Source organism: Carcharodon carcharias, chromosome 9 (assembly GCF_017639515.1).
Source record: "Carcharodon carcharias isolate sCarCar2 chromosome 9, sCarCar2.pri, whole genome shotgun sequence".
Taxonomy (NCBI): Eukaryota; Metazoa; Chordata; class Chondrichthyes; order Lamniformes; family Lamnidae; genus Carcharodon; species Carcharodon carcharias.
This window is the reverse complement of record NC_054475.1, coordinates 47,669,418-47,695,532: the sequence shown is the minus strand read 5'-3', so window position 1 is coordinate 47,695,532 and position 26,115 is coordinate 47,669,418. Positions and strand designations below refer to the sequence as shown.

Genomic DNA, 26,115 nt, shown 5'->3' with positions numbered 1-26,115 from the left:
GTTTTAGCATCGATGCCCTGTTTTGAACTGCTCGGTCTGTTGAGTCTAACCCATTTAGGATGGTGTCCTCAGTGTGAAGACAGGAATTTGCCTCTGCAAGGATGGTACTCCTGCCAATGCTATCATGGACAGATATATCTGCAACAGGTAGATTGATAAGGATGAGTCTAAGTAGGTCTTTCCCTTTTTCTGGTCCTTTCCCTGCTTGCTATAGGTCCGGGTCAGCTAGCAGATATGACCTTCAGGACTTGGGTAGCAGTGGTACTGGCAAGTCACCCTTGGCGATAGACATTAAAATCCCTCATGCAGAGTATATTCTGTACCCTCACTGTCCTTAATGCATCTTCCAAGTGATGTTTAACATGGAGAAATACTGATTCGTCTTCTGAGGGAGGGCAGTCCCCATGTTTGATGCCATTGGACTTCATGGGGTCTGCAGTCAGTCAATGTTGAGAACTCCGAGGGTCACTCCCTCCTGACAGTATATCATCTCTGTTGTTCTGTCCTGTCGGTGGGACAGGACAGACCCAGGGACAGTGATGGAGTCTTCTGGGACACTGGCTGTAAAGTATGCATAGTATTATATTTGGTCAAGGGTGCATATTCCTCCACCTTCAAATAATTTCTGTCATCCTCCCTTGAAAGTGATGGGTTATGTGGATACAGATCCATTGGCAAGGACCTGACTTTAGAAATGTTGACCAACTGCCCTGTGAGAGCCTCAGCAAGTGCTGCAAGGTTGTTCAACCAATATGATAATGTAAGCCTGATCCTGTTGTCAGCTAGTATACACACATGCACTTGCTACCAGACCTTTGGATAGAATTCTCTTCCTTGCCAAGTGAAAAGGAACAGCAAGATCAGCTGCTGCAGCTCCACCCATGATCAGCTAACTTGGTAATTCTTGATCCACATAGCTCAGTATCACTCAAGGCACATTTACTTAAAATTAGCATACAGTACACAGATACTGTGCATAACAACCACTAATACTTGCGACGAACCAAAATAAAAACCAGTCTCTTCTGGTTGCAAGCTGTGGTCATTTTGCTTCAAGATCACCACAAGAAATGACTGGTTTTCATTCACTGTAGAGACAAATCAAGCAGGGAACTAGGTATGTCTGTAATTGGGAGGGGGGGGGGGGAAAGAAGTGTGTTCTGGCTAATTGAGTTTTATATGAAATTTTGCTATATTCTTCAAAATAAGATTTGCAATAAATTTGATAATTTAAATGGGTCATGCATTCCAAAGCAAATGAACAATTTGCAAGCTACAATGTCAAGTATTGACTGAAAAACAGAGTATAGAAATGAATGTAATTCTGTTCAATTTGTCAGGACATGTTCTGTACTTCACCCATTAAGCAGAATATCGGATGCATACATACAAGTGCTTCAGTTATGAACTTGACATAAAAACGAGATTTTAAATGTTACAGTAATAAATAGAGATCCACTGCTTTTATTTCTGCATAATCCTGAACACACTGAACTGCTGCACCTTGCGAGCATAATATCTTCATGCTTTCAGTTTCTCATCATGCCTCTGTAGGAGGCTGCGATTTATAGAAACACTTAAATTTCCTGAATACTTGGTAAAAGGAAAAATAAACTCCCATTTGCCAAAAAAGGGCCTAATTTTTGAAAAACTGCTCAGTATCATTAAACTAAGTTTTTGGTTTCCATTTCAAATTCTGTTCAATGTGCCGTGTAGAATTTTTCCAGTCAGCTTCCTGTGTGGAATAACATCTTTGCTTTGATAAAGAATCTTTGATAAAGTGCCCCATAATAGACTAATGTATAAGAAGTCAGAGAATAAGAAGTCAGAGAATAAGAAGTCAGAGAATAAGAAGTCAGAGAATAAGAAGTCAGAGAATAAGAAGTCAGAGAACAAGAAGTCAGAGAACATGAAGTCAGAGAACATGAAGTCAGAGAACATGAAGTCAGAGAACATGAAGTCAGAGAACATGAAGTCAGAGAACATGAAGTCAGAGAACATGAAGTCAGAGAACATGAAGTCAGAGAACATGAAGTCAGAGAACATGAAGTCAGAGAACATGAAGTCAGAGAACATGAAGTCAGAGAACATGAAGTCAGAGAACATGAAGTCAGAGAACATGAAGTCAGAGAACATGAAGTCAGAGAACATGAAGTCAGAGAACATGAAGTCAGAGAACATGAAGTCAGAGAACATGAAGTCAGAGAACATGAAGTCAGAGAACATGAAGTCAGAGAACATGAAGTCAGAGAATATGAAGTCAGGGAACAAGTGGCTAGCAAGCTTCAAACCTGAAAGCAGAGAATGGGAGTAGGGGAGGACACTAATAAACTAGAATGAGCAAACAGTTGGCAAGTGAAGTTCAAAGCAGGTAAATGGGGTAGTATATTTTGGTATAAACAGTAGTAGGGGTCAAGTATTACTTGGAAGATGCAAGTACAGGTGAGGGGGAGGAATGAAGGGATCCAAGTATAAAACCACCAATTACTAAAATTGCGTCACAAGTTAGCAAGGTCATTAAAAACAAACAAACCAAGCACTAGGCTGTATTTCTAGAGGGATAGAATTGAAAAGGAGATAAGTTATGCTAAACCTGTACCAAACCACACTTAAGAGCACCGCATGCCATATTGTAAAAAAGGATACAGAGGGTGCAAAGAAAATTTACGAGGATGATACCAGAAATGCATGGGTATACATGTATCAGGAAAGAATTGACAGGCTGGTTCTTTTTCCTCTTAAAAAAGCCTGAGAAGTAACTTAGAGGTCTGGAAAAATTATGAAAAGGTTTCAATAGCACAGAAACAGAGAATGGCCCAGATCTTCCAGTCTCCGGATTGTTGGAGGCCAAACGACAACCCAAGATGCATGTCAGGAGCTCGTGGAAGTCCTGGTGCACTGACCTCCGAAGGAATTGCCCAGGAAGTTTGAACTTCCGACAAACAATTCCCGTGCTCTCTGGGACCCACTGTGAAAGTTTTTGACTGAGTTCAGAGTCGGAGACTTCAGACAATTCCAATCAACTTACCTGGATAGTTACCCAAGAAACAGCCGGCAGAAAATTCCTAGCCTAACGCCTGGGTAGCCACAGAACTGGACCACGTCCCCACACTATTCCCATTAGCCGATAGTACAAAGATTAAGTGACACAAATGTAAGATTTTGGGCAAGACATGCAGCAGGGATGCGAGGAACAACTTTTATTTTTATTACTCAATGATAATCGATCTTGAACATGCTGCCTTTGAGGAAGTGGAAACAATCAATGTTTTCAAAACGAAATTGGTTAAGACACTCGACAGATAAAAACTTGCAAGGCTGCAGTAACAGAGTGGGGAAATGGGACTGACTGGATGGCTCTACAGAGAGCTGGCACAGGCTTGAGGGGCTGAATAATCATTCTGGCACAAAAGTTAATGACTTTAACCTGATTATTTGCTGGCAACCTGACGGTTGACTTTCGGGGTGTTACACAAATTTGGATTAATGATATGGAGCCACATCTTGCTGGAGTGGGCATCTTGCATCATGCCCAGTTAGATTTAGTTGTACAATTTCAGGTTTTAATAATTGACTACAAAGTCACTGGACATACAAGCTGGTAACACAACAAGGGCAATGGGACATTTGGGATCTTGATAACAAGCATCTGTCCTTGACCAGCAAGATTTAAGGACTGAAAGATAAAGAGGAACGACTGAAAAGGGGGAAATTTTAGAAGATGAATTCAATGTCCAATCACAAAGATAGAAGACAAGGAAAGAAAGATTGCTTTGAGAAAGAAAAAAAGAGAAAAATACCAATTCATAACCTGAAGGAGAATCCACACTTACAATTATTCACTGTACTAAAGATGATTGGCAGTCAAAAACGATCAAATGTTAAAAGAACACTTAATAACTAGATTTTGATGGATAATTAATATGCAAATGCAGTAACTTCATGAAAATCAAGCAGAGGTGAAATGCATCCTTTACAAACATTTTTTTAAAGCAAAATTTGGCACACTGTTCTTCAGATTCTCAGCAGGTTACTATTCAGAGGTAATTACCTCTGGAGCTTGAATTAATGGTAAATGTTCAACTAAACCACATTCACTTTTGAAAATACCGAGAATTTCCTCCACTTGTTTTTAAAAAATTAATTCATGGGATGTGGGCTTCACTGGCCAGGCCAGCATTTATTGTCCATCCCTCATTGCCCTTGAGAAGGTGTTAGTCAACTGTTTATGAACTGCTGCAGTCCAAGTAGTGAAGGTACACCCACAATGCTGTTAGGGAGTTCCAGGATTTTGACCCAGCAACAGTGAAGGAATAGTGATATATTTCCAAGTCAGGGCAGTATGTGGCTTGAAGGGGAACTTCCAGGTGGTGGTATCCCCATCTATCCGCTGCCCTTGTCCTTCTAGATGGTAGCGCTCATAGGTTTGGGAGGTGCTGTCTAAGGAGCCTTGGTGAATTCCTGTGGTGAATCTTGTAGATGGTACACACTGCTGCCATTGTGCGGAGGTGGAGGGAGCGAATTTATGTAAACAGGGTGCCAATGAAGTGGGCTGATTTGTGGGCTGGATGGTGTTGAGCTTCTTCAGTGTTGTGGGAGCTGCATTCATCCAGGCAAGTGGAGAATATTCCATCACACTCCTGACTTGTGCCTTGTAGGTGGTGGACAGGATTTGGGGAGTCAGGAGGTGAGTTACTCGCCACAGGATTCTGACCTGCTCTTGCAGTCACAGTATTTAGTCCAGGTCAGTTTCTGGTCGAAGGTAACCCCCCCAGGATGTTGATAGTGGGAGATTCTGCAATGGTGGCACCATTGAATGTCATGGAGCAATGGTTAGATTCTCTCTTGTTGGAGGTGGTTATTGCCTGGCACTTGTGTGATGTGAAAGTTACTTGCCACTTGTCAGCCCAAGCCTGGATATTGTCCAAATTTTGCTGTATTTAGACATGGACTGTTTCAATATGAGTCATTGTGCAATCATCAGCGAACATCCCACTTCTGACCTTTTGATGGAAGGTCATTGAATAAGCAGCCAGTGAAGGTTGGGCCTAGGACGCTACCATGAAGAACTCCTGCAGTGATGTCCTGGAACTGAAATGATTGACCTCCAACAACCACAACCATCTTCCTTCATGCTAGGTATGACTCCAACCAGCAGAGTGTCCTTCCCAATTTCTACTGACTCCCGTTTTGCTAGGCCTCCTTGATGCCACACTCAATCAAATTCCGCTTTGATGTCAAGGGCAGGCACTCTCACCTCACCTCTGGAGTTCAGCTCTTTTGCCAATGTCTGAACTAAGGCTGCAATGAAGTTAGGGGCCGAGTGATCTTGGCAGAACCCAAACTGAGCGTCAGTGAGCAGGTTATTGCTAAACAAATGTTGCATAACTGTTGATGATCCCTTCCATCACCTTATTGATGATTGAGAGTAGATTAATGGGGCGTTAACTGGCCAGGTCGGATTTGCCCTGCTGCGTACACAGTATATACCTGGACAATTCTCCACATTGCTGGGTAGATGCCAGTGTTGTAGCTATACTGGAGCAGCTTGGCTAGGAGTACAGCAAGTTCTGAAGCACAAGTCTTCAGAACTATTGCTGGGATATTGTCAGGGCCCATAGCCTGTGCAGTATCCAGTGCCTTCAGCCATTTCTTGATATCACATGGAGTGAATTAAATTGGCTGAAGACTGGCATTGGTGATGCTCGGGACCTCCAGAAGACGATGAGATCACTTGGCAATTCTGGCTGAAACTGTTGCAAGTGATCAGCCTTATCTTTGCACTGGTGTGCTGGGCTCCACATCATAAAGATGGGGATATTTATGGAGCCTCCTCCTCCAGACAGTTGTTTAATTGCTCACCACCATTCATGACTGGATGTGGCACAACTGCAGAGCTTAGATCTGACGCGTTGGCTGTGGGATCGCTTAGCTCTGTCTATTGCATGCTGATAATGCTGTTTGGCATGCAAGTAGCCCTGTTTTGTAGCTTCACCAGGTTGACACCTCATTTTTAGGTATGCCTGGTGCTGCTCCTGGCATGCCCTCCTGCACTCTTCATTGAACCAGGGTTCACTCCCTGACTTGGTGGTAACTGTAGAGTGGGGGATATACCAGGCCATGAGGTTATAGATTGTGGTTGAGTACAATTCTGCAGCTGCTGGCCAACAGTGCCTCATGAATGCCCAGTCTTGAGTTGCTAGATCTGTTTGAAATATATAATAGTGCAACACAACATGATGGAGGGTATCCTCCATGTGAAGACAGGACTTTGTCTCCACAAGGACTGTGCAGTGGTCACTCCCACCAAAGTTATCATGAAAGATTCATTTGCAGCAGACAGATTGGTGAGGGAAGAGGTCAAGTGTAGCTTTCCCTCTTGTTGATTCCCTTGCCACCTGCCACAGACCCAGTCTATCAGCTGCGTCCTTTAGGACTCGGCAACGGAGTCAGTAGTGGTGCGACTGAGTCACTCTTGCTGATGGATATTGAAGCCCACACTCAAAGTACATTCTACACCCTTAGTGCTTCCTCCAAGTGGTGTTCAACACAGAGAAGTATTGACATTACAAGCACATGTTTAAATGTCAGCTCTTTGGGTATTTTTTGTGGTCAAGACTCAGTACTGATATGTAATGGATGATTCAAGTCTAAGTCAGAGCGCATAGGAAATTAGCAGAAAAGAGTTGATTGAATGATCACCCAGTTGCATTATTTCCACGATAATAGTAGAGGAAGTCAATGCTGAAGAATGAATATCTATACTTTCTGAACCAGTGTCTGCATCAACTGCAGAATGAGCAGATGCACAATAGAACTGCTCCACTATGTTGCAACGAAACAAATCCAAACACAATCTACTTGACATCAGTGCAATCTTTTCCATTCCCCAGACTACAGTCTGACAATTGTGAAACAAAACACTTGCCAACAAGGAATGGGGGTAAACAAAGTAACATTTCACTTAAGACTTTCACAGGCCACAGTATAAGGGAGACTTTCACATCATTGACTTTAGATTTCATGAACAGATCAACAGATGTTTGCTAAACTACCACATCACCCTTGAGCTGCCAAAACGTACTTGCAAGAGAGGAATCGCAACCTATGTTTCAGAGGGTGTGCACATAGAACATGAAAGCTTTTGACAATATTAATTATAGTTCAAAAACATACAGGCACTGCTGTCTAAGTTAAGGAGGGCAGCCAGCACGTGTGAAACTATACAATCAAGGTGGAGAGGAGGGGAGCGGAGGGAAAAAAAAGTTCAATATTAACAAGTAGTTTAGTAGCAAATACCTGACCATTTGAGAAACTAATACTGTACATCCGCTTTAAAAAAAAATCAATAATTCAGTGCAAACCATAAAAATGGCACACATGCAGAGACCAATAATCAGCCACAGCTCTTAGCAATGGATCTGTAAATAACAAACAACGCTCTGTCACGCATTTTCACCCAAGTTCTCACTGAATTATAAACATCCTGCAAGATACTTGGATTGTATGAATATTTGATAAAGAAACAGTGCCAATATCTGAAACTGAAACATACAAAAGGAATTAGTGTATAGAATCGAAGAATGCTAGGTCAAAATGCTTAGATATTCTGGGTCAGCCCAGCACCAATGAAGAAAAATACAATTGAGGCAACTCCCCCTCCAGCTTCACTAGCTCAGCTATTGAGTAAGTAAGCCTTTCAGGGCTCAGATTTGATTCTGGGTTTTTTCCTGGGGGTTGGGAGGGCAGGGTGGGGGTGATGGGGAATGCCATGCTACAATTAGCCTCATTGCTCATGTTAGGCAATTCATATCTTTCTGTTTACTTTACTAACCTGTTTTCTGAATTTTTCAGTACAGTTCCCCATTTGATTTCATTTAGCGTCACCAAGCTTCAAACTTCCTCAGAATGCCAATGTACAAATCATTTTATATAAACTGGAAAAAACTCACCAATAACCATATACTGACTATCCAAAACACTGCAATACACCTCCATTCTTGGCTTTCCCTAACCATCTACATAATTATATTCCTTTTAATACCATGTCTTAGATTTCACTATGCAGCAACTTATCAAACACCTTCTGAAATTCTGCATAAACAACATCTACACACTGATTTTCTGAAAAATCAATTAAATTAGTCAAGCATGACCTACCTTTTACAATTCAATGCTGAATGTCTCCGATTAGCCCATGACTTTCCAACTGTTCACTAATTTCCATCTGTATTATGGACTCTAGAAGTTTACCTACAAATGAAGTAAGACTAACTCATTTAAATTTCCAGGTTTATCCTTTTCTTTCTGATATTAGTGAAAAATAGGACTGGACTCAGCAGTTTTGAATACTGAAGTTGAATTGCTCAGGTGTACCTACTGCTGAAATTTGCCCATAATACCAGTCACTTAAACAAGTACCAAAAGATGAGCTGCACGCATAGAAATGGGACAAAAGTTGTCAAAAAAAAAAATCTATGCACTACATCACATTCACATGACAAAGCAGTCTTAGCACTACAAGACACTTTAATTATGTCGTATCAGTACATTATTGATGATTCATGTTCCAAGTGAACATAAACAGGAAGTTAGCGTGAAGAAGTTGGTTGAGTTTTCCCCTAAGCTACACTGTTCCATAATGACAACCAAAAGCATTAAATGCATCCAAACTAAATAGAAGATCCAGGATATAAATCTCTAACCATAATTATTTCTATTTTGCCAAGCCAGACAAAAAAAGCGGAGATAAATCATAAGGAGTGAACAAAAAGAGCTTTGTTGTATACAGCACGTGTCACCCTGGATCTCTTTGCATACCTCCAATGCTTCAAAGGCAGCAGAACCTTCAGTTGACAAGGCACTGACCTCCTGTAAATATCACAGAAGCATAGCTGAATACATTATAGTGTGCAGGTACATTTAATGGGTGTAGGTTTGTTGGAGGTGATTTGTAAAAAGCTTACAAATATAGTTTCCTATGTGGAAGCATGCTATAAGAAGCAAGTCTCAGCATATAGTAAATGAACTGTCAAATTGGACAAGATAGATTTATGGATATTGTCAAAGGGACTAGTGCAAGGCCAGCAGACCAACATTAACTGAATCAACTCAAATGAAAATCAGTATAGAAGGGGGTCACTGAGCAGGAACAGGCTGCATGCCCCCTTGCCTGTTCAAGGTGAGAGTGTGACAAAAGCATACTCGCTTATCAGTTAGAATTAAAAACTGATTTGTCAGGAGCTTTAATGAAATTGCATTTTTAAAAAGTTGGTACATTTAAAAGGGTTTGTCCTAGAATACTAGGAATTTCAGAACAAGCCCACCTCAATTGTGAAACTCTGGGTAATTATAGCCTATATACTTTTCCAAACTATGCACTTATAGAATGAGTAACTGCTTGGGTTTTCAACAATTATATCTATTATATGTAAAACAAGGATAGGCCCTGGCCCCCAGCAAATATAATTCCACTCTGAGGATACAAGTTTTCTTCTGCTCTGCCTCCTATGAATGCAACAACCTGTTTTGCTGTAAAGTTTCATAACAATAACCACTAGGTGCTTTGAAGTGACCATCCTCCATGCATCACACAAGGCAACAAATGGCATGCTAGCCAGTGAGAAAAGGGCAGATTGTGTTGTGACCACCCTGCGACTAAATACTCACCTATGCTTACTGCAATTGCAAATCAGAAATGGTCTGCAGGATGAGATATGAACAGGGCACAAACCTGCCCATTTCAAACACCATAGATCTCAAGCACCAGTGAACACAGAATACATTAGAAAGATTATAAAAGTATGTTTCAGTGCATGTGAAAAATAAAGACACCAGAAATGAAGCAGGCATAATTTAGAACCTTTGGTACCAACTAAAATCCAAATTACACAAAGGCATTTTGCTTACCATGCAAACTTTTATGAAGCATGTCACCCATATGTGTTCCTCTATTTTTAGAAGGAAGTCAACAGGCAATTAAATTTTTCAGACTCTTCCCCTAACAAATGTACCCGGTGAATCATAGGATTCACAATCCTTTTAATTATGAAGAGGCTAGCACTCACCTGTGACTGGTCTTGAGGGGTGCCTACAACGATTTTTATGCACTTTAGCTGGATTCGTTCTGAAAGGGTTTTCATCTCCACCACCTGAAGCCATGGTACAACCCAGTTGGCCCAAATGACTGCAGTCAACCTACAAAAACAAAAACAAGTTGCAAGCCAACACTCACAAAGGAAACCAGGATTCTTCCCCCCACCCGCCCATCCCCCAAGTCACAGAGCAAGAGGGCTTGAAAGCAAAAACACAAATTAAAATAACCCTCACACTGGATATTCCACCCTATAGCAATGGTCCCAATACTGAAAGGAGAAAGAAATAATATGCTTACACACACGTGGACACATCAGGAAGGGCTCGTGGGAGGGGGTGGTGGTTGTCGCGATGTTTAAAAGGTTGACAAATTAAAAAAAATAAAAACTCTGGCTATTTACAATTCAAATATCCCACAAACTATGTCAACTGTTTTCCACCGCTCCCAGGTATCTATTGAACTCACATGCAATGTATGTGAACAAGCACTGCATCATACATCTGTCCTGCTGATATTCCATGACCTTTCAAAAATGAGCTGCTAAAAATATGGATAACATTAAATTATTATTGTGCTTTTTGTAAGGCATACAATTAATAGCACTATGTTATTTCTTTAGTCTCAATAACAAACTGGTTTTGCATCCATTTGAATCTTACACAAATATTAGTGACTCTATTGTCTACCATTACTCTACCTCACTGGTTTCTCTTGGCAGGTCATGCAAGACTTGTCCTAACTAATGCTGTATCTCTCAATCTTAAAAAATGGTGATAAGATCAGGAGAAAACGCATGGGTTAAGGCAAGTTATTCAACTAATTAAAACTCATCACAGCAATGAACATAGCAACATAGCACAAAATTGCCATGGAAACAATGCTGTTGAAGGGCATTATGCATTGCAATATGAATTCAGATGGTGTTCAAACAATGAGATTCTTGTGGTTTGGCGGCTTGTAATTGTATTACAGTATTGAAGAAAATTAATTAGATACACAAAAACTAATGTTATTGACCTCCACCTGCAAGTTCCCCTCAAGTTACATATTCTGACTGTCATTGGGTGAAAGACCTTGAACTCCCTCCCTAACAACACTGTGGGTGTACCTACACCACAGGCAGCAGCGGTCGGTTCAAGGTGTTCCACCACTATCTTGTTGAAGGCAAATGTTACAGGCATTGGCAGCGATACCCAGATCCCACAAAAGAAAAAAAAATCAAATGACTGTTCAAGTAGTTGAAGGTTGCCATCTCCGATACAACTGCTAGCAAAAAGACAACTCTCACTGTGCCATCGAGGAAGCTGCTTTGAGGAACAGCAATACGGGCAGCTCTCAATGTGCCATCGAGGAAGCTTCTTTGAGGAACAGCAGCAAAACCACTGTCTATCTTTTAAGAGGCAAGTTTGAGTGTAAAACTTTGAAAAGATCATTAAACTTCAAGCTGAATGGATCAAGGAAGCTCAAAGCAATCAGGAAGAGTCAGCGTGGTTTTATGAAAGGAAAATCATGTTTAACCAATTTACTGGAGTTTTTTGAAGGAGTAACAGGCACTATTGTTAAAGGGGAGCCTGTAGACATACTGTACTTGGATTTCCAGAAGGCATTTGTCAAGGGGCCACTTCAAAGGTTATTACAGAAAATGAAAGTGCATGGTGTAGGGGGTAACATGTTAGCAGGAATAGTAGATTGACTGGCTGGCAGAAAGCAGAGAATAAACATAAATGGGTCTTTTTTGGATTGGCAGGATGTGATGAGTGGAGTCCCACAGGAGTCTGTGCTGGGGCCTCAACTTTTTACAATTTATATCAATAACTTATATGAGGGGAGTGAAGACATAGTAGCTAAATTTGCAGATGACACAAAGATAGGTAGGAAAGTATGTTGTGAAGAGGACATGAGGAGGTTGCAGATGGATATAAATAGGTTGAGTGAGCAGGCAAAGTATTACTTAAATGGAGAACGGCTCCCTAATTCTGAGGTGCAAAGGGTTCTAGGTGTTCTAGTACATCATTCACAAAAAGTTAGTATATAAGTACAGCAAGTAATTGAGAAGGCTAATGAGAGGAATTGAACATAAATGTAAGGATGTTATTCTTCAGTTATACAGAGCATTGGTGAGAACACACCTAGAATACTGTGTGGTTTTAGCCTCCTTATTTAAGGAAGGGTGTAAAAGCATTAGAGGCAGTTCAAAAGGAGGTTTCCTTTCTCCATCATTTTCACGTGGTCCATCTCTGACACTTCCCTTCCCTTCCTTGACCTCTCTGTCTCAATCTCTGGTGATAGACTGTCCACCAATATCCATTACAAACCCACCGACACCCACAGCTATCTCGACTACAGCTCCTCACACCCCACTTCCTGTAAGGACTCCATCCCATTCTCTCAGTTCCTTCGCCTCCGTCGCATCTGTTCCGATGATGCTACATTCAAAAACAGTTCCTCTGACATGTCCTCCTTCTTCCTTAACCGAGGTTTTCCACCCACGGTCGTTGACAGGGCCCTCAACCGTGTCCGGCCCATCTCCCGCGCATCCGCCCCCACTCCTTCTCCTCCCTCCCAGAAACATGATAGGGTCCCCCTTGTCCTCACTTATCACCCCACCAGCCTCCGCATTCAAAGGATCATCCTCCTCCATTTCCGCCAACTCCAGCATGATGCCACTACCAAACACATCTTCCCTTCACCCCCCTTATCGGCATTCCGTAGGGATCGCTCCCTCCGGGACACCCTGGTCCACTCCTCCATCACCCCCTACTCCTCAACCCCCTCCTATGGCACAACCCCTTGCCCACGCAAAAGATGCAACACCTGCCCCTTCACTTCCTCTCTCCTCACCGTCCAAGGACCCAAACACTCCTTTCAAGTGAAGCAGCATTTCACTTGCATTTCCCCCAACTTAGTCTACTGCATTCGTTGCTCCCAATGTGGTCTCCTCTACATTGGAGAGACCAAACGTAAACTGGGCGACCGCTTTGCAGAACACCTGCGGTCTGTCCGCAAGAATGACCCAAACCTCCCTGTCGCTTGCCATTTTAACACTCCACCCTGCTCTCTTGCCCACATGTCTGTCCTTGGCTTGCTGCATTGTTCCAGTGAAGCCCAACGCAAACTGGAGGAACAACACCTCATCTTCCGACTAGGGACTTTACAGCCTTCCGGACTGAATATTGAATTCAACAACTTTAGGTCGTGAGTCCCCTCCCCCATCCCCACCCCCTTTCTGTTTCCCCCTTCTTTTTTTTTCCCAATAAATTATAAAGATTTTCCTTTTCCCACCTATTTCCATTATATAAAATAAAAAAAAACCCACTAGAGCTATACCTTGAGTGCCCTACCATCCATTCTTAATTAGCACATTCGTTTAGATAATATCACCAACTTTAACTTTAACACCTATGTGTTCTATTGTACTATTGTTGTTGACATCTTTTGATGATCTGCTTCTATCACTGCTTGTTTGTCGCTACAACCACACCAACCCCCTCCACCGCTCTGTCTCTCTATCTCTCCGCCCCCCACACACACACCTTAAACCAGCTTATATTTCAGCTCTTTCCTGGACTCGAACTCAAGTTCTGTCGAAGGGTCATGAGGACTCGAAACGTCAACTCTTTTCTTCTCCGCCGACGCTGCCAGACCTGCTGAGTTTTTCCAGGTAATTCTGTTTTTGTTTTGGATTTCCAGCATCCGCAGTTTTTTTGTTTTTATCTCTGTGTTTAATTGACTGCCACTGCTCTTCAAGAAATGCCTACCTCCTTGAAGAAGTTCTGTTCCTCTCTGCGACAAGATTTCCGGATTTCTCTGTTGCCTTGTTCACCTTCATTGCTTTCCATTTCTCTCCTAGTGTTTGACAAGGTGTTTACTAAAACCCGCTTTCACAGCCATATCTCCTTTCTCAGTGACTGTCTCCGTCTCCGACTTACCCCACATGGATTTCAACTGAAATTCCACCCCTCATGTTTCGAACCCACCCAGGATTACAGGTATCTCCGGGACATAAAACGTTTCTCGGACTGCTGTTCCCGTCACATTCTGAAATCCACTCTCAGTGCCATGCGCCGCCATATGAACACACTCGACCTCTCCCTCCAGCAGCACCACCGTATCCTTTTTCAAAGCTGCGCGTGCCCCCAGTTTCATTTTATTCTTCGGCTCATCCGACGCCTCAACAAGAAACTTTTTCTGTTTCTCTCAAGTGCTAAGGAACGCAAGCTCCAACAACTCATCGACACCAACACCCATCTAGGACCCTCCACCCCTGCCTGTCCCTCCGTCCCCACCCCATCTTCCAATCCCAGCCCCAGCCGTGTATTCACTATACCCCCTGACCTTCCCCTCTCCGATGCTGAACATTCAGTGCTCAGCAAAGGACTTAGTTTCATACCCTTACGCCCTCACCTCAATGAATTTCGGGCTCGGCATGATACTGAACTCTTCTTCCGCCGTCTTCGTCTCCGGGCTCACTTCTTTGGGCAGGAGTCCTCTCCCAGTTCAACGGATCCTTTTACCCATCTTCAATATTCTCCCTCCACCTGGACCCCTCGCTCTGGATTCTTACCTTCTCTCGATCTTTTCATTGAGAACTGTCGGCGCGACATTAGTCGTCTCAATTTCTCTGCTCCTCTCACCCATTCTAACCTGTCTCTCTCTGAACTTACTGCACTCCATTCTCTCAGGTCCAACCCTGACATTGTCATCAAACCTGTTGACAAGGGTGGTGCTGTTGTTGTCTGGCGCACTGACCTCTACCACGCGGAGGCTGAGCGTCAACTCGCAGACACTTCCTCCTACCTCTCCCTGGACCATGACCCCACCACTGAACATCAAGCCACTGTTTCCAGGACTGTCACTGACCTCATCTCCTCTGGGGATCTCCCTCCCACAGCTTCCAACCTGATAGTTGCCCAACCTCGGACGGCCCGCTTCGATCTCCTACCCAAAATCCACAAACAGAACTGCCCCGGTAGACCGATCGTCTCAGCTTGCTCCTGCCCCACAGAACTCATTTCTCGTTATCTTGACTCCCTTCTCTCTCCCCTTGTCCAGTCCCTTCCCACCTACATCCGTGATTCCTCTGACACCTTACGTCACATCAACAATTTCCAGTTCCCTGGCCCCTACCGCTTCCTCTTCACCATGGACGTCCAATCCCTCTACACCTCCATCCCCCACCAGGATGGTCTGAGGGCCCTTAGCTTCTTCCTCGAACAGAGGCCCGAACAATCCCCATCCACCACTACTCTCCTCCGTCTGGCTGAACTTGTTCTCACGCTGAACAATTTCTCCTTCAACTCCTCTCACTTCCTCCAAGTAAAAGGTGTGGCTATGGGTACCCGCATGGGCCCCAGCTATGCCTGTCTCTTTATGGGGTATGTGGAACATTCCTTGTTGCAGTCCTACTCCGGCCCCCTTCCACAACTCTTTCTCCGGTACATCGATGATTACTTTGGTGCTGCTTCATGCTCTCGTCAGGACTTGGAAAAATTTATTAATTTTGCTTCCAATCTCCACCCCTCCATCATTTTCACGTGGTCCATCTCTGACACTTCCCTTCCCTTCCTTGACCTCTCTGTCTCAATCTCTGGTGATAGACTGTCCACCAATATCCATTACAAACCCACCGACACCCACAGCTATCTCGACTACAGCTCCTCACACCCCACTTCCTGTAAGGACTCCATCCCATTCTCTCAGTTCCTTCGCCTCCGTCGCATCTGTTCCGATGATGCTACATTCAAAAACAGTTCCTCTGACATGTCCTCCTTCTTCCTTAACCGAGGTTTTCCACCCACGGTCGTTGACAGGGCCCTCAACCGTGTCCGGCCCATCTCCCGCGCATCCGCCCTCACTCCTTCTCCTCCCTCCCAGAAACATGATAGGGTCCCCCTTGTCCTCACTTATCACCCCACCAGCCTCCGCATTCAAAGGATCATCCTCCGCCATTTCCGCCAACTCCAGCATGATGCCACTACCAAACACATCTTCCCTTCACCCCCCCTTATCGGCAGTCCGTAGGGATCGCTCCCTCCGGGACACCCTGGTCCACTCCTCCATCACCCCCTACTCCTCAACCCCCTCCTATGGCACAACCCCTTGCCCACGCAAAAGATGCAACACCTGCCCCTTCACTTCCTCTCTCCTCACCGTCCAAGGACCCAAACACTCCTTTCAAGTGAAGCAGCATTTCACTTGCATTTCCCCCAACTTAGTCTACTGCATTCGTTGCTCCCAATGTGGTCTCCTCTACATTGGAGAGACCAAACGTAAACTGGGCGACCGCTTTGCAGAACACCTGCGGTCTGTCCGCAAGAATGACCCAAACCTCCCTGTCGCTTGCCATTTTAACACTCCACCCTGCTCTCTTGCCCACATGTCTGTCCTTGGCTTGCTGCATTGTTCCAGTGAAGCCCAACGCAAACTGGAGGAACAACACCTCATCTTCCGACTAGGGACTTTACAGCCTTCCGGACTGAATATTGAATTCAACAACTTTAGGTCGTGAGTCCCCTCCCCCATCCCCACCCCCTTTCTGTTTCCCCCTTCTTTTTTTTTTCCCAATAAATTATAAAGATTTTCCTTTTCCCACCTATTTCCATTATATAAAATAAAAAAAAACCCACTAGAGCTATACCTTGAGTGCCCTACCATCCATTCTTAATTAGCACATTCGTTTAGATAATATCACCAACTTTAACTTTAACACCTATGTGTTCTATTGTACTATTGTTGTTGACATCTTTTGATGATCTGCTTCTATCACTGCTTGTTTGTCGCTACAACCACACCAACCCCCTCCACCTCTCTGTCTCTCTATCTCTCCGCCCCCCACACACACACCTTAAACCAGCTTATATTTCAGCTCTTTCCTGGACTCGAACTCAAGTTCTGTCGAAGGGTCATGAGGACTCGAAACGTCAACTCTTTTCTTCTCCGCCGATGCTGCCAGACCTGCTGAGTTTTTCCAGGTAATTCTGTTTTTGTTTTGGATTTCCAGCATCCGCAGTTTTTTTGTTTTTATCAAAAGGAGGTTTACTAGATTGATACCAGGTATAAGTGGGTTGTCTTATGAGGAAAGGTAGGCTTGTTTCCACTGGAGTTTAAAAGAGCAAGGGATGATTTGATTGAAGCATACAAGATCCTGAATGGCCTTGACGAAGTGGATGTGGAAAGTATATTTTCCTCTTGTGGATGAGTCCAGAACCAGGGGACACTGTTTTAAAATTAGGGGTTCCCTCTTTTAAGACAGAGATGAGGAGAAGTTTTTTATCCCTCAGAGGGTTGTGCGATTTTGGAACTCTGCCTCAGAAGGTGGTGGAGAGAGGGTCACTGAATATTTTTAAGGCAGAAGTAGATTGATTCCCTTGCCTAACAAGAATCTAAGGTTATCGGGGGTAGATGGGAATGTGGAATTTGAAACACAAGATGAGCAGCCATGATCTTATTCAATGGTGGAGCAGGCTTGAGAGGCCGAATGCTTTACTCCCATTCCTATTTCTTTATGTTATGTAAAGGAAAACTTAAATCTTTCTTGCAGTCTGTCTCTTATACATACATTTGATAAACCAAAAAAGCTCCTAAGTTTCCATTTGTCTGCCTGCGTCCAGCTGCAAAATTGGACCTCTTCCCCCTTGAGTACATTAGGACCATAGTAGCTTTACTACCCATAGACTGCACATGTTCAGAAAGAAACATTTAGTACTTTTCTTCAGTATAAGAAGGTGCGACTCCAACAATGTAAGATAGAACAGGAATTGGTCATACTCAAGTGAGAATTCCAAATTTTAGTGTATCTAACAGAAATTAAGTGCTTTCAATCTAGAAAGCCATTCACAACATCTACTTACACACATCCAAGCATCTGGTTCAAGAACTGTAAAGATAGTGTCCTGGAACCAAGCTACCTGCCAAACCATAAGTGGTGGTGAATTGTGCACAGCCTAACATGGAAAATATAAAAGGAGGAAAATAAATCCTGTATTATTTCAGCTCAAATGCAAGCATATTTTTGGACTCTAAGGGATTCAAGGGGCATGGGAGTCAGATGGGAAAAGACGACTTGAGATTGAGAGTTAGACATGATCTTACTGAATGGCAGAGCAGCTCAATGAATTGTATTGCCTATCCTTGCTGATATTTCTATGCTCAAGGATATTTTTCACCCTTTTTTCCTTAAGTGTGCCAAATTTACAAACCAAGACTTTAAATATGCCCTTAACCTAAAAAGTTGCCAATTCTGCTTTCTATTTATGTCTTCAATTTTCATTCTTTTTAACACAAAAATTGGCTACACTGACAATTAATGGAAATGTCATCATTGTAACTCGTGCAACACCTAAGAAAGCAACAGTTGGTATTCTAGATAAATTATACAGTACTGACTTTCCATCCATCTTAGTGGCCAACCAACAGCCCATAACACCACTTGAACAGGACACTACTCATTACCACAAGTTTCAGTTATACCAAATCACAACACAAGAAATAGTAGACGACCATGTGGCCCACCAAGGCTATTCTGCCATTCAATACTATCATGGCTGATGTTGGGCTTTGACTCCATTTTCCCACCTGCTCTCCATGTCCCTTGATTCCATGACACCAAAAATCTGTCCATCCCACCCTTAAATGTATTCAATGATAGACATACACAATCCTATTTATCAGGCCAGTTGTTACACAAGTCATTTATTAACTTAACATCTTCAAAATAAGAACAGGCTCGTGCCTGTAGGTTAAGGTAATTGTTCACATGAAACTATGGAGCTAGTTCCTAGTAACAGATGTGTCGAAGGCCTAGGTAACTGCCTTGACTTCTTTCAATTTGTTATGTATGGCTGCTTGTTCTGAAAGCTTCACAAAACAGATGTATCAACGCACTCCCATAACCACTGTGCAATAAAACTCCACAAAGACTTCATAAAATATGCACCTTAATGTACTCAAAATATAGGTGAACATAAACTTCAGAATTCTATATAAAAATATTAAATTCTATACTTTACAAATTCAAAGATATTTGAGCATTTTTAAAATGAAAATATGTCTTGAGTACATTAAAAATCTGCAGGGATTAAGAAATTTGAAGACAGTCACAAGCACTGATCAAGAATGATTTATAAACTTGGCTCATTCAACTAAGATTATGTTGCAGCCTGTAATGCTTCCCAAGACAATTATTGTAATGCATATAACACTAGCCCCCAGCTCCTTACAGTCACTTTACATTCACAATAGAAGCACTTAACGTTCACCTTTGCTCCCAAATCTTGCCTTACTGCCTCAAATGGAGCATCAACAATTACTTCCCCACACTCCATTTGCATAAATCTTGACAATAATGGGCATCTTTATCCTCTTCTGAAATAACTGCAGTCAAAAAGAGATCTGAATAGTTGATTTGGATTGTTGAGAAGTTGCTACTTACATACTTATAGGAACATAGGGCTTAGGAGCAGGAGTAGGCCATTCAGTCCTTTGAGCCTGCTCCACCATTCAATAAGATAATGGCTGATCTAGTAGTGGTCTCAACTCCACTTTGCTGTCTGCCCCCCAAAACCCTCAACTCCCTTGTCTATCAAAAATCTGTACAGGAAGACAAGACTTGGGGTCAGTTAAGTCAGTTCTTGCAAGAAAATAAAGTTCCACTCCAGAAACATGAGCATAAAATCCAAGCTGACACTCCAGTGTATTGCTGTCAGAGGCACCATCTTTTTGGACAAAATATTAAACTGAGACCCCGCCTGCTCTTAGTGAATATCAAAGATCCCATGGCACTATTTCAAAGAAGAACATGGGAGTTGTCCCCAGAGTCCATGTTAATGTGTTAACCAATATCACAAAAAATACACATTCACTTATTATCATATTGTTCACAGAAGCTTGCTGTGCACACATTGACTGCGCTGTTTCCTTACAACAGTGATTGCACTTCCACTTTGGGATGTAAGTAAATTTCAGAATGTCCTGAGACCTTGAAATGCAAGTTCTTTGACTCTTTTCAACCAATTCCAGATCTGGGGCACCCACAACCAACCAGTGTCATGGGATGGGGAATAATCAGCCAGGTTTCCTGTACCTGTTGTCTATGCAACAGTTCATCACCTTTCGCTGTGATATTCCCATGGTTGACTAGCCTTCTGACATTCACTAACCAAGACTGCCTTATTTCTACTTCCATTATTATTTTGATTCCAAGCCAGTTGGTGAAGTCTGAAGCTGGACACTAATACTTTTCTTGAGAGTGGGTTTATTCAGAAAATGCAGCATTACATAAGTCTGCTTTCTGCCTAATCACTCAGTGCCTCAGCGATCTCTCGAAGGATTGATATGCATGCATGGATCGAGTGCCCTCAGGAAATCAGTATCACAATGAAAAGCAAATACCCAGTTCAAAGCAGTTACAAAATCCTATTAAACATGAGGAAATTATAATGCCCAAGTATGAAAATATCTCATATGCCATTTTGAAATTTATACTAAGAAATACTGAGTCCCACTCTGGAAGCAGCAAAGCCCCCACCAAAAGGCAGGTTTTCACAACAGCCGCAACTGCTTTGAGCAGGTCCTGACACTTACCTTGAAGCCTGTCTTCAGAAACACCAGAAGGCAGGAGCTTCCTTTACTGACTTATCACCTCCCTGTGACACAGTGTGGCACACAGGCATGCTACTGAAACTCTGTGGATCATGGAGATGATTTTGAAATCGACAGTTCCACATGCATCTTGGAGGTTAAATCAGCTGCCCAACAACTAGATCAGTTCTCTCATCTGCCTTCTTCAAGATATACATACCAGTGACCTCCATCTCTCAAAGTCACAGCTCTTCACATATGCTGACAACTTGGCCCTGGTTTGAGGCTAAAGAACTTCAGGACATTGAGAAAACATTCACTGAAGAACTATGTTCACTGGAAACTTACTTCAGAAAATGGAAGAACTTTGACCAAATGCTGCTAAGACTGTCTGAAGTGAAAAACCTAGGGAAAAACCTCATGCCTAATTCTGTGGCCAACCACTCACTCACAACCCAACGCCAAAATGCCTGGGCACTCTTGACTATACATTGACCTTCCAGCAACACATCCAGAACACAGGAGTCAAGGCCAAGACGAGAGTGAATCTCGCACGGAAACTTGCGCACTTACCTTGCTCTTCCCAGCAGCAGAGTACTGCTACTCAACCTGGTTCTGGAGCTGCCACTCCAACATGAGTGAAATCCTCATGACTTTCTAGAGGGGGATAATTTCTGGAACAGAAACCAGCACAGGCTTCCTGTGCTAGCACACATTGAACCTCCTGATGTCGGAAGTGAAAACATCCTCCTCAAAGAACACCACCAGCTGACGGTTAGCGAAACATTCCCACTGGTACAGGACCTCAAAAAAAAACCCACGCACCCGTCTGAAATCCCATAGCCCCTACCAGAACACACTCCATGCCCTACAAACTGATGACAGCCCTAACTTTCAATGGCACACCTCCAGATTGACTACAAACATCAACCACAACCTGATAACTGACCCAAGTGATGAAGCCCCAGGTTTCAACCAACCAAAATCTGACAATTCTCAACCGCCTGAGGATGGGCCAGGGAAAATGTGGCTACTTGTTCCATAAGCAAGGCATGAGAAACAGCTCAAATTGTGACCGCCATCATCGTCCATAGACTGAACTCCTGCCCTGAGGGATCCATTCCTGGTGGCATCACAATCATGCACACAGTGTCCACTAAATAGATTGTTAACCTTGACATCGAACTAGAACTGCTTTCCCAGCCTTATGACAAAAGATACAAGGAAATGCCAACAAATATTGGTTTCAAGGGAGTTAGCATTAATCCAGCTAAAGTAGTTTGTTCTCGACATTGTAGTTTATGAATGGAACTGGAAAACAAGGGTGTAACTGCAGTCACACATTTTTATATGCACTAATATGTAATAACATTAATGTACAAAATGTCCCACAGCACCTCACAGAGAATAGATACCAGGCTATAGCAAAGAGGTTGGGAGGGTGACTGAAAGTCCAGGTCGAATAGATATGTTTCAAGAAGGATCTTAAAATGTAGCGAGACAAAGGGACTTAAACTAAAGAGTACTGGGGAAGATGGATGAGGCAATTGAAAGCTCTACCACGATTAAGGACATAAAGGATGGACGCACAAGAGGCCAGCAGAACATGAAAGGGAGGTGGCTTATATGGAGAGGAATAAATACCAAACATAAAAACAGGAATTATAAATTGAATATGTAAAGGAGTCCGCATTGGTGATTGTGGCAATGGGGAGGTGATTAGAATTTGGGGCAGCTGCATCCTTGGCCAGTGGTGTTCATGGAAGGGGATGGTAATGTGGTGGTTACAGCATTGCACCAGCAAGTTCAAATCACATCTGACAAATTACAAAACTAAATTCAATGGATTTTGTAGCTTTATGGACTGGCATCACAAAAATGACCACAAAAGCTGTTGGATTCCAGTAAAAACCCACTGGGGTTCAGAAGTGAATCTACTACTCCTCTCTGGTCAGGCCTATATGTAATACTAGAAACTGGTCCAGGGCACATCCTCAAACTTAAGAAACATAAAATTTGGGCTGTGTTGAAAAATGGTATTTAATGCACATCCAGCTTGACATCCAAATATTACAATTATACTGAACACTCCTTATGATTTTAAAAGTATTAAAAATTACGGACTGGAACAATATTCCACAAACCCTAATCTCCATGCCCTGTCATCCTATAAGGGTTTCATATGAGAAAAGCTATTGGACTTTTTAAACTAATGTGACTCATTTGCAACTCCTGTGAAAATTCCCTGGTGAAAGATTACAGAGTACCAATAAAAATCAACTGAAAAACATAACTATGAAGTAAAAATACAACCATTGCAAGGAAAATCTCCTAGTTTCTTTAGGTGCATTGTTTTATCAACTTTCCTGAAAACGAATATCGCTCTTTTACCATAAAACGTATTCAAGCACCAACTAGTCAGAGACTACTGCTCACAACCAACATCCAACATTCTTAACAAGCCGGCCTGTGAGATACCAATACCAAAACCAAAAATTAATTTACTTGAAGTTCTACCTGTCCCAATCAATTTGCCGGCCGGTCAACCAGGTCCAAGCGCTCGGTTGTCGCTCAGCTTCACCCACCTCGGAGCCGCGCCTTTCGCCCAGATGCCTACAATTGAAAGCGCGAAAGCAACTTCTTCACGATTTCTTGGACCAGAGACAACGATAACCCAACGGGGGGTCCCGGTTTCAGCTTCGCAACCCAACACAATCAAATCTGCCCATTGGCCATCGGCCAGACACGCAACCGTTAAGCATTGGCGCCTTTGATTGGTTGTTCTTCAAGATCCCGCCCACAGCCGAATGCTGATTGGCTCCGAAAAGAAGCAAGGCAAAAACAAAAAGAATACAAAAGAGAAGCTTATGCATGGGGGAAGCTCCTTCCTGGTGAAAACCGGGAGTCAATAAAGCAGCTCATGATGCAACACACTCTTCACATTACCAAACCAATGGCCGCCGGAAAAATATCATTTACAAACTAAATCAGCACGGTAAAATACCATCTTGCCTTGGCCAAGAGCTGAATCACCTCCAAATTGTTCAACTGAGTAATAAAATCCCATATGTTGATGCAAAGAAAGATCACTGGCTTATCGCATATTTTGTCATTACTACTTAGTGTTCAGTCAACATAAACATTGCAAGAAAAAGATATAACTACTTGCGTTTATATTACATTTTACATTCCAGAAGTGCACGCACACACAAATGTTATACAAACTTACTGAATTACTTATTCATTTTATCTGTACAATATCTAATTATACTGGTCATATTTTCAATACCACCACTTACACCACCCTCGTTTATCCTAGACAATCTCCCATACTGAATAAATGACAGAGCTGTATCTATTACGGTTAGCAATTACAAAGGTAAACCATATTAAGCAGACTGGCAGTTCAGCAGCTCTTGGCACCTCATTAAAGTTCCTGTCATTAAGTCCCGAGTATTGTTGCATTTGTCTGCTGCCACATTTAAACAACTCCCAAATCTGTTTTGGGCACAGTATAAATCAGGAAATTAGAGCTGCATGTAACATGGGAAATAAAGTAATAATTTACATATAAACTGTGTAAACCTAATCAGCACTAATACTGTGGAGGATGACTTCCTGGAGTGTGTATGAGATGGATTTCTGGAGCAGTACATTGAAGAACCAACTAGGGATCCGGCTGTTTCAGATTTAGTATTATGTAATGAGAAAGGGCTAATTAATAACCTTGCTGTAAAGAAGCTTTTAGGAAATAGTGGCCATAATATGATATAATTTTACATTAAATTGAAAAGTGATATAGTTCATTCTGAAACTAGCATCTTAAATCTGAGCAAAGGGAACTATGAAGGTAAGAAGGACAAGTTGGCTATGGTGGATTGGGAAAATACATTTAAAAGTTTGACAGTAAATAGGCAATGGCTACTAGTTAAAGAAGTATTACATGGTCTATAATAAATATACATTCCGCTAAGACATAAAAACCCAATAGGAAAGGAGAATTAATCGTCGCTAGCAAAAGAAGTTAAGGATTGCATTAGATCAAAGGAAACGGCCTATAAGGTTGCAAGAAAAACTGGTAAGCCCAAATATTGTGAGCAATTTAGAATCCAGCAAAGGAAGAGCAAGAATTGATAAAGAAAGGGAAAGTAGGATGTGAATGCAAGTTAGCAAAAAACATAAAGGTGGACAATAAAAGCTTCTTTAGGTATGTGAAAAGGAAAAGATTAGCAAGGACAAATGTAGGTCCATTACAGGTGGAGTCAGCAGAATTTATAATGGAAAATAGGGAAATGGTGGAGAAACGAAACAATTATTTTGTGTCTGTCTTCACGGAGGAAGATACAGAAAATCTCCCAGAAATACAAGGGAAGCAATGGGCTTGTGAAAATAAGAAACTGAAAGAAATTAGTATTAATAAAGAGGTAGTCATCAAAAATTAAATGGATTGAAGGTTGATAAATCCTCTGGGCCTAATGAGTGACATCCCAGAGTGCTGAGGAGGGCGGGTGTGGCTATATTGTAAATGCATTGGTGATTATCTTTAAAAATTCAATAGATTCTGGAAAAGTTACTGCAGACTGGAAAGCAGCAAATGTAACCCCACCATTTAAGAAGGGAGGGAGACCAAGAAACAAAGAGCTCCAGCTCCACCTGTCCCACCCCCCCTTAAACAGCTTATATTTCATGTTAACTCTGAATTCCATTCCACGGATGCTGTCAGACCTGCCGAGTTTTTCCAGCTATTTTTGTTTTTGTTTCAGATTTCCAGCATCTGCAGTATTTTGCTTTTAACAAAGAACTACAGACCTGTTTGATATCAGGAAGGAAAATGTTAGAATCTATTATAAAAGGGTGGGATAACTAGACGGAAAATATTTATATGATTGGGCAGAGTCAATATGGATTTAGGAAAGGGAAATCATGTTCAAAAAACCTGTTGGAGTTTTCTGAAGTTGTTACCTGGGTGTGGTGTATTTAGATTTTCAGATAAAGTCCCACACAGAGGGTTAGTCAACAAAATCAAAGCACATGGGACTGGGGGTAATATACTAGTATGGACTGACAATTGGTTAACAGACAGAAGGCAAAGAGTATGAATAAATGGGTCATTCTCAGGATGGTAGGCTGTTACAATTGGGGTGCCACAAGGATCAGTGCTGAGGCCACAGCTGTTCACAATCTATATAAATATTTTGAGTCTGGGGACCAAATGTAACATTTCCAAATTTGCTAATGACAGAAAACTAGATGGGAATATAAATTATGAAGAGAATGCAAGGAGGCTAATTGAATGGGCAAGAACATAACAGACGGAATATAATGTAAGTGTGAAGTTATCCAATTTGGTGGAAAAAACAGAAAGGCAGAGTATTTCTTAAATAGTGAGACGTTGAAAAGTGTTGATGTCCAAAGGGACCTGAGTGTCCCTGTTCATGAGT

General features: G+C 42.3%; 1 protein-coding gene across 4 annotated transcripts in view; it reads right to left on the bottom strand.

Annotated features, from left to right (window-relative positions):
- Positions 1-26,115, bottom strand: part of LOC121281890 (bcl-2 homologous antagonist/killer-like) — a 78,298-nt gene that overhangs the window by 30,471 nt on the left and 21,712 nt on the right. The window contains exons 1-2 of one of the 4 annotated variants that reach the window (XM_041195021.1): positions 23,192-23,403; positions 10,068-10,197 (exon numbers count right to left, since the gene is read on the bottom strand). In XM_041195021.1, coding sequence (XP_041050955.1) covers positions 10,068-10,161 — 94 coding nt within the window. In that variant the 5' untranslated portion in view covers positions 10,162-10,197; positions 23,192-23,403. Of the gene's footprint in view, positions 1-10,067; positions 10,198-10,561; positions 10,617-23,179; positions 23,404-26,115 lie in introns of those variants that run through there. The other 3 variants (XM_041195023.1, XM_041195022.1, XM_041195020.1) reach the window with 3 other exon arrangements.